This window comes from Oncorhynchus gorbuscha, linkage group LG13 (genome assembly GCF_021184085.1).
Source record: "Oncorhynchus gorbuscha isolate QuinsamMale2020 ecotype Even-year linkage group LG13, OgorEven_v1.0, whole genome shotgun sequence".
NCBI lineage: Eukaryota > Metazoa > Chordata > Actinopteri > Salmoniformes > Salmonidae > Oncorhynchus > Oncorhynchus gorbuscha.
The window spans coordinates 98,020,884-98,030,844 of NC_060185.1; the positions used below are offsets into that span (position 1 = coordinate 98,020,884).

General features: G+C 43.0%; 1 protein-coding gene across 1 annotated transcript in view; it reads right to left on the reverse strand.

The window, feature by feature from the left end:
* Positions 1-9,961, reverse strand: part of LOC123993769 (netrin receptor UNC5A-like) — a 559,088-nt gene that overhangs the window by 189,406 nt on the left and 359,721 nt on the right. Inside the window, exon 3 of the mRNA XM_046296250.1 lies at positions 4,164-4,307. Coding sequence (XP_046152206.1) covers positions 4,164-4,307 — 144 coding nt within the window. The remainder of the gene's footprint in view (positions 1-4,163; positions 4,308-9,961) is intronic.

The following is a 9,961-nucleotide window of genomic DNA, read 5'->3' on the forward strand; positions in this document are numbered from 1 at the left end:
GTCCATTGCTCATGTTTCTTGGCCCAAGAAAGTATCTTCTTATTATTGGTGTCCATTGACCATGAAGGCCAGAAGGCCTGTTTCTCCTCTGAACAGTTGATTTTGAGATGTCTGTTAATTGAACTTTGAATCATTCATTTCTGCTTCAAACGAGGCTGATAACTCTAACTTATCCTCTGCAGCAGATGTAACTCTGGGTCTTCCTTTCCTGTGGCGGTCCTCATGAGAGCCAGTTTCATAAAAGCTCTTGATGGTTTTTCCGACTGCACTTGAAGACACTTAAAAAGTTCTTGACATTTTCCAGATTGACTGACCTTCATGCCATAAAGTAATGATGGACTGTCGTTTCTCTTTGCTTATTTGATCTGTTCTTGCCATAATATGGACTTGGACTTTAACCAAATAGGTCTATCTTCTGTATACCAACCCTACCATGTCACAACACAACTGATCGGCTCAAACGCATTAAGAAGGAAAGAAATTCCTGCTAATTAAAATGCATTCCAGGTGATTACCTCATGAAGCTGGTTGAGAGAATGCCAAGAGCGTGTGTTATGTTACCCCAGTTTCTGTGTTATGGTATTGTTTGTGTTTCAGGATGGCAGAGAGAGAGAGAGAGAGAGAGAGAGAGAGAGAGAGAGAGAGAGAGAGAGAGAGAGAGAGAGAGAGAGAGAGAGAGAGAGAGAGAGAGAGAGAGAGAAAGAGAGAGAGAGAGAGAGAGAGAGAAGAAAGAGAGAAAGAGAGAGAGAGAGAGAGAGAGAGAGAGAGAGAGAGAGAGAGAGAGAGAGAGAGAGAGAGAGAGAGAGAGAGTTTGTAGCCACTGCTTCTGAGGTGTGTGTACCAATAGAACTCAGTGTTTTTGATTATTGAAATTGTTCACTCTAAGTGTGTATTATTCTTTTTTCATTTCTTCCCAGGGGGGAAGGCACCTTGGGAGTGCTTAGGCAAGAGGCCTGTGGGCATACATATACCCATAGTATGTACTCTGTCTAGGCACACTAGGTAAGACTGACTGGGGCTTTATATCAGTAATACTTACAGGCGATAAAGACTGGGGCTTTATATCAGTAATACTTATAGGTGATCCTTACTGGGGCTTTATATCAGTAATTACTTACAGGCGGTCCTTACTGGGGCTTTATATCAGTAATACTTACAGGTGATCCTTACTGGGGCTTTATATCAGTAATTACTTACAGGCGGTCCTTACTGGGGCTTTATATCAGTAATTACTTACAGGCGGTCCTTACTGGGGCTTTATATCAGTAATACTTACAGGCGATAAAGACTGGGGCTTTATATCAGTAATACTTACAGGCGGTCCTGACTGGGGCTTTATATCAGTAATACTTACAGGCGATAAAGACTGGGGCTTTATATCAGTAATACTTATAGGTGATCCTTACTGGGGCTTTATATCAGTAATTACTTACAGGCGGTCCTTACTGGGGCTTTATATCAGTAATACTTACAGGTGATCCTTACTGGGGCTTTATATCAGTAATTACTTACAGGCGGTCCTTACTGGCGCTTTATATCAGTAATTACTTACAGGCGGTCCTTACTGGGGCTTTATATCAGTAATACTTACAGGCGATAAAGACTGGGGCTTTATATCAGTAATACTTACAGGCGGTCCTGACTGGGGCTTTATATCAGTAATACTTACAGGCGATAAAGACTGGGGCTTTATATCAGTAATACTTATAGGTGATCCTTACTGGGGCTTTATATCAGTAATTACTTACAGGCGGTCCTTACTGGGGCTTTATATCAGTAATACTTACAGGTGATCCTTACTGGGGCTTTATATCAGTAATTACTTACAGGCGGTCCTTACTGGGGCTTTATATCAGTAATTACTTACAGGCGGTCCTTACTGGGGCTTTATATCAGTAATACTTACAGGCGATAAAGACTGGGGCTTTATATCAGTAATACTTACAGGCGGTCCTGACTGGGGCTTTATATCAGTAATTACTTACAAGCGATAAAGACTGGGGCTTTATATCAGTAATACTTACAGGCGATAAAGACTGGGGCTTTATATCAGTAATACTTACAGGCGGTCCTGACTGGGGCTTTATATCAGTAATTACTTACAGGCGATAAAGACTGGGGCTTTATATCAGTAATACTTACAGGCGATAAAGACTGGGGTTTATATCAGTAATACTTACAGGCGGTCCTGACTGGGGCTTTATATCAGTAATACTTACAGGCGATAAAGACTGGGGCTTTATATCAGTAATACTTACAGGTGATCCTTACTGGGGCTTTATATCAGTAATTACTTGCAGGCGGTCCTTACTGGGGCTTTATATCAGTAATACTTACAGGCGATAAAGACTAGGGCTTTATGTTAGTAATTACTTACAGGCGATAAAGACTGGGGCTTTATATCAGTAATTACTTACAGGCGGTCCTTACTGGGGCTTTATATCAGTAATACTTACAGGCGATAAAGACTGGGGCTTTATGTTAGTAATTACTTACAGGTGGTCCTGACTGGGGCTTTATATCAGTAATTACTTACAGGCGGTCCTGACTGGGGCTTTATATCAGTAATTACTTACAGGTGGTCCTGACTGGGGCTTTATATCAGTAATTACTTACAGGCGGTCCTGACTGGGGCTTTATATCAGTAATTACTTACAGGCGGTCCTGACTGGGGCTTTATATCAGTAATTACTTACAGGCGATAAAGACTGGGGCTTTATATCAGTAATTACTTACAGGCGGTCCTGACTGGGGCTTTATATCAGTAATTACTTACAGGCGGTCCTGACTGGGGCTTTATATCAGTAATTACTTACAGGCGGTCCTGACTGGGGCTTTATATCAGTAATACTTACAGGCGGTCCTGACTGGGGCTTTATATCAGTAATACTTACAGGCGGTCCTGACTGGGGCTTTATATCAGTAATTACTTACAGGCGGTCCTGACTGGGGCTTTATATCAGTAATACTTACAGGCGGTCCTGACTGGGGCTTTATATCAGTAATTACTTACAGGCGGTCCTGACTGGGGCTTTATATCAGTAATTACTTACAGGCGGTCCTGACTGGGGCTTTATATCAGTAATACTTACAGGCGATAAAGACTGGGGCTTTATATCAGTAATACTTACAGGCGGTCCTGACTGGGGCTTTATATCAGTAATTACTTACAGGCGGTCCTGACTGGGGCTTTATATCAGTAATTACTTACAGGCGGTCCTGACTGGGGCTTTATATCAGTAATTACTTACAGGCGGTCCTGACTGGGGCTTTATATCAGTAATACTTACAGGCGGTCCTGACTGGGGCTTTATATCAGTAATTACTTACAGGCGGTCCTGACTGGGGCTTTATATCAGTAATTACTGACAGGCGGTCCTGACTGGGGCTTTATATCAGTAATTACTTACAGGCGGTCCTGACTGGGGCTTTATATCAGTAATTACTTACAGGCGGTCCTGACTGGGGCTTTATATCAGTAATTACTTACAGGCGGTCCTGACTGGGGCTTTATATCAGTAATTACTTACAGGCGGTCCTGACTGGGGCTTTATATCAGTAATACTTACAGGCGGTCCTGACTGGGGCTTTATATCAGTAATTACTTACAGGCGGTCCTGACTGGGGCTTTATATCAGTAATTACTTACAGGCGGTCCTGACTGGGGCTTTATATCAGTAATTACTTACAGGCGGTCCTGACTGGGGCTTTATATCAGTAATACTTACAGGCGGTCCTGACTGGGGCTTTATATCAGTAATTACTTACAGGCGGTCCTGACTGGGGCTTTATATCAGTAATTACTTACAGGCGGTCCTGACTGGGGCTTTATATCAGTAATACTTACAAGCGGTCCTGACTGGGGCTTTATATCAGTAATACTTACAGGCGGTCCTGACTGGGGCTTTATATCAGTAATACTTACAGGCGGTCCTGACTGGGGCTTTATATCAGTAATACTTACAGGCGATAAAGACTGGGGCTTTATATCAGTAATTACTTACAGGCGGTCCTGACTGGGGCTTTATATCAGTAATACTTACAGGCGGTCCTGACTGGGGCTTTATATCAGTAATTACTTACAGGCGGTCCTGACTGGGGCTTTATATCAGTAATTACTTACAGGCGGTCCTGACTGGGGCTTTATATCAGTAATTACTTACAGGCAATCCTGACATATGCCTTTTGGCTCTTCTGGGTTCCCGTAGTGCTCCAGGCGACACACTGGCACCAATAGTCGTCCAGACCAAAGATCTTCTCAACCTGCTGTCTGGAGATATCTATTTTCACCTGCATGATGGGCAGACCTGCAACACAGACCATAGAGACTACCGTTAGGACTGTCTAGAGGCAGGATACATAGACCAGTCAGGCCTGCAACACAGACCGTAGAGACTACAGTTAGGACTGTCTAGAGGAAGGATACATAGACCAGTCAGACCTGCAACACAGACAGTAGAGACTACAGTTATGACTGTCTAGAGGAAGGATACATAGACCAGTCAGACCTGCAACACAGACAGTAGAGACTACAGTTAGGACTGTCTAGAGGAAGGATACATAGACCAGTCAGGCCTGCAACACAGACTGTAGAGACTACAGTTAGGACTGTCTAGAGGCAGGATACAGACCAGTTAGACCTGCAACACAGACAGTAGAGACTACAGTTATGACTGTCTAGAAGAAGGATACATAGACCAGTCAGACCTGCAACACAGACAGTAGAGACTACAGTTAGGACTGTCTAGAGGCAGGATACATAGACCAGTCAGACCTGCAACACAGACAGTAGAGACTACAGTTAGGACTGTCTAGAGGAAGGATACATAGACCAGTCAGACCTGCAACACAGACAGTAGAGACTACAGTTAGGACTGTCTAGAGGAAGGATACATAGACCAGTCAGACCTGCAACACAGACAGTAGAGACTACAGTTAGGACTGTCTAGAGGAAGGATACAGACCAGTCAGACCTGCAACACAGACAGTAGAGACTACAGTTAGGACTGTCTAGAGGAAGGATACATAGACCAGTCAGACCTGCAACACAGACAGTAGAGACTACAGTTAGGACTGTCTAGAGGAAGGATACAGACCAGTCAGACCTGCAACACAGACAGTAGAGACTACAGTTAGGACTGTCTAGAGGAAGGATACATAGACCAGTCAGACCTGCAACACAGACAGTAGAGACTACAGTTAGGACTGTCTAGAGGCAGGATACAGACCAGTTAGACCTGCAACACAGACAGTAGAGACTACAGTTAGGACTGTCTAGAGGCAGGATACAGACCAGTTAGACCTGCAACACAGACAGTAGAGACTACAGTTAGGACTGTCTAGAGGCAGGATACAGACCAGTTAGACCTGCAACACAGACAGTAGAGACTACAGTTAGGACTGTCTAGAGGCAGGATGCAACACAGACAGTAGAGAACAGTTAGGACTGTCTAGAGGAAGGATACATAGACCAGTTAGACCTGCAACACAGACAGTAGAGACTACAGTTAGGACTGTCTAGAGGCAGGATACAGACCAGTTAGACCTGCAACACAGACAGTAGAGACTACAGTTAGGACTGTCTAGAGGAAGGATACATAGACCAGTCAGACCTGCAACACAGACAGTAGAGACTACAGTTAGGACTGTCTAGAGGAAGGATACATAGACCAGTCAGACCTGCAACACAGACAGTAGAGACTACAGTTAGGACTGTCTAGAGGAAGGATACATAGACCAGTCAGACCTGCAACACAGACAGTAGAGACTACAGTTAGGACTGTCTAGAGGAAGGATACATAGACCAGTCAGACCTGCAACACAGACAGTAGAGACTACAGTTAGGACTGTCTAGAGGAAGGATACATAGACCAGTCAGACCTGCAACACAGACAGTAGAGACTACAGTTAGGACTGTCTAGAGGAAGGATACATAGACCAGTCAGACCTGCAACACAGACAGTAGAGACTACAGTTAGGACTGTCTAGAGGCAGGATACAGACCAGTTAGACCTGCAACACAGACAGTAGAGACTACAGTTAGGACTGTCTAGAGGAAGGATACATAGACCAGTCAGACCTGCAACACAGACAGTAGAGACTACAGTTAGGACTGTCTAGAGGAAGGATACATAGACCAGTCAGACCTGCAACACAGACAGTAGAGACTACAGTTAGGACTGTCTAGAGGAAGGATACATAGACCAGTCAGACCTGCAACACAGACAGTAGAGACTACAGTTAGGACTGTCTAGAGGCAGGATACAGACCAGTCAGACCTGCAACACAGACAGTAGAGACCACTATCAAGAACAAGACCAGAGGCATAACTCTAGTTCCCGATTCAGTCTTAAAGCCACACAGACAACTGTCAGGACACTGAATAGTCAGGAGACAGGACACTGACCATAGGAAGGATATAGAGTCAGGAGACAGGACACTGATCATAGGAAGGATATAGAGTCAGGAGACAGGACACTGATCATAGGAAGGATATAGAGTCAGGAGACAGGACACTGATCATAGGAAGGATATAGAGTCAGGAGACAGGACACTGATCATAGGAAGGATATAGAGTCAGGAGACAGGACACTGACCATAGGTAGGATACAGAATAGAGTCAGGAGACAGGACACTGACCATAGGTAGGATACAGAATAGAGTCAGGAGACAGGACACTGACCATAGGTAGGATATAGAATAGAGTCAGGAGACAGTTGGGAAACAGAGCAGAGGATTAGTCTGAGATTAAGATTGACTTCAGGTTCAGTCTAGGGTTAGGACACAGTTCAGAGTCAGGACACCAGCAGGGGTCAAAGTAACAGTTCAGAGTCAGGACACCGCCAGGGGTCAGAGTAACAGTTCAGAGTCAGGACACCGCCAGGGGTCAGAGTAACAGTTCAGAGTCAGGACACCGCCAGGGGTCGGAGTAACAGTTCAGAGTCAGGACACCAGCAGGGGTCGGAGTAACAGTTCAGAGTCAAGACACCGCCAGGGGTCAGAGTAACAGTTCAGAGTCAGGACACCGGCAGAGTAAAGGAGTTGAGTTTGTGTTTAGTCTGGGGTCAAGACAGTAGACCAGACAGAAGCAGTGGATACAGAAGTCAGGATCCAAAATAAGTCTAGAACTACCAAAGGTAACTACATACATATATATATACACACGAGTCCATCTAGAGCCAGAACTTAGGTTTATATAGAGTCCATCTAGAGCCAGAACTGAGGTCGATATAGAGTCCATCTATAGCCAGAACTGAGGTTTATATAGAGTCCATCTATAGCCAGAACTGAGGTTTATATAGAGTCCATCTAGAGCCAGAACTGAGGGTTATATAGAGTCCATCTAGAGCCAGAACTGAGGGTTATATAGAGTCCATCTAGAGCCAGAACTGAGGTCTATATAGAGTCCATTTAGAGCCATAACTGAATCCTGCAAACTTGGTTTGAGAGGAGAACATTGCAATGGCCGCCAGCAAATAAGGATTAATTTAAAAGAAGAGCCCCTAAAAAAAAAAAGAAAACCAAACAAGCGCAACACCTAAAGGGGTTGTTAAGTAGGGAAGTGAAGAGGTGTCATTTTGTGGGCGGTAATCCAGACAGTCAAAACACTGCCGTCAATGTAAATAGATGAAACAGACACTTCACTGGTCTGTGTTTAAAGGTAAATGGATTCTTTAAGAACCGAGGACTTGAGAAATAGTCATTTATAAAGCTCACACGTCACTGAAATAAAAATGAAACCAATCAAATCAATCAATGATTGAATAGCATGAACACTGTTCTTTTAATCTCGGTAGGGGGACTATGTCCCTCGACAGCATACTCTGCTACCTGGTTGATTACCCTATCCTATATAGTACTGATAGTATTGATTACCCTATCCTATATAGTACTGATATTATTGTTTACCCTATCCTATATAGTACTGATAGTATTGATTACCCTAAACCTATATGGTACTGATAGTATTGATTACCCTATCCTATATAGTACTGATAGTATTGATTACCCTAAACCTATATGGTACTGGTAGTATTGATTACCCTATCCTATATAGTACTGATAGTATTGATTACCCTAAACCTATATGGTACTGGTAGTATTGATTACCCTATCCTATATAGTACTGATAGTATTGTTTACCCTATCCTATATAGTACCGATAGTATTGATTACCCTATCCTATATAGTACCGATAGTATTGATTACCCTATCCTATATAGTACTGATAGTATTGATTACCCTATCCTATATAGTACCGATAGTATTGATTACCCTATCCTATATAGTACTGATAGTATTGATTACCCTATCCTATATAGTACTGATAGTATTGATTACCCTATCCTATATAGTACTGATATTATTGATTACCCTATCCTATATAGTACTGATAGTATTGATTACCCTAAACCTATATGGTACTGGTAGTATTGATTACCCTAAACCTATATGGTACTGGTAGTATTGATTACCCTATCCTATATAGTACTGATAGTATTGTTTACCCTATCCTATATAGTACTGATCTTATTGATTACCCTATCCTATATAGTACTGATAGTATTGATTACCCTCCCTGTATAGTACACTACTTTAGACCAGAGAGTCTATAGGGAAGTGTCATATTTATGTACTGCTGGAGGTGAGATCTTTTTCAGTAGATTACGTTGACCTCTAATGTTGACCTCTAACGTTGACCCCTAATCTTGACCTTTAATGTTGACCTCTAACGTTGACCTCTAATGTTGACCTCTAACGTTGACCTCTAATGTTGGCCTCTAACGTTGAACTCTAACGCTGACCTCTAACGTTGACCTCTAACGTTGACCTCTAACGTTGACCTCTAACGTTGACCTCTAATGAACACTATATGTGCTATAGCATAGATCAGAGAGCAAACGGGACAGTTGATGTGTATTTCATATATATATATATTTTTTGTCTGGATAAAAGTGGAAAATCTAATGTTATATGAAAATCAAACACACCACAAAATGACCTGAGATAGGAACTGTGACAAAACTGTATAAATAAACTACACCAACCCTAAACAAATATTGTGTTTTGTTCTCTCAGTACCAAATGGCACCCCAATTTCATATTTAGTGAACTTATTTTGATCAGGGAACACAGGGTTCTGGTCTAAAGTAGTGTACTATCTAGGGAATGTGATTTCATTTAGTGCACAAGCCTTGTTTGTTGTTCCATGAAATCACATTTTTCATTACATTTTCTCTTGACCTTTAGATGGACCCGCAAAATCCAATGGTATTTTCTGTATATTGAGAAATGACCCTGACTGATCCCTCTTTCTCTCTCTCGCTCGCTCTCTCTCTCTGTCTCTTTCTCTGTCTCTCTCTCTGTCTCTCTCTCTGTCTCTCTCTGTCTCTCTCCCTCTGTCTCTCTCTCTCTCTCTCTCTCTGGGTCTCTCTCTCGGTCTCTCTCTGTCTCTCTCTGTCTCTCTCTCTCTGCCTCTCTCTCTCTCTCTCTCTCTCTCTCTCTCTCTCTCTCTCTCTCTCTCTCTCTCTCTCTCTCTCTCTCTCTCTCTCTCTCTCTCTCTCTCTCCCTCTCTCTCTCTCTCTCTCCCCCCCTCTCTCTCTCGGTCTCTCTCTCTCTCTCTCTGCCTCTCTGTCTCTCTCTCTCTCTGCGTCTCTCTCCATCTCTCTCTCACGAAGAGCTTGTCATGTTTCCTCTTTACTTCTGTGTGATCCCTCCTCTCCAGGACCCAGAGAGACAGAGAGAGATGTGGAAAACCTCTCATAGACGACGCAGGCAACATGAAGCATCTTATAGACAACATCCACCCTACTGCTACACTACACTAGACTAGTCAACATGAATCATCCTATAGATAACATTCTCTCCATCTCTCCACTATGCTTCAGTACACTAGAGGACAATATAACATGGACTGCTTCTTCCCTACTGTGTGTTACACACCAAACCAGGTCAAAATTAC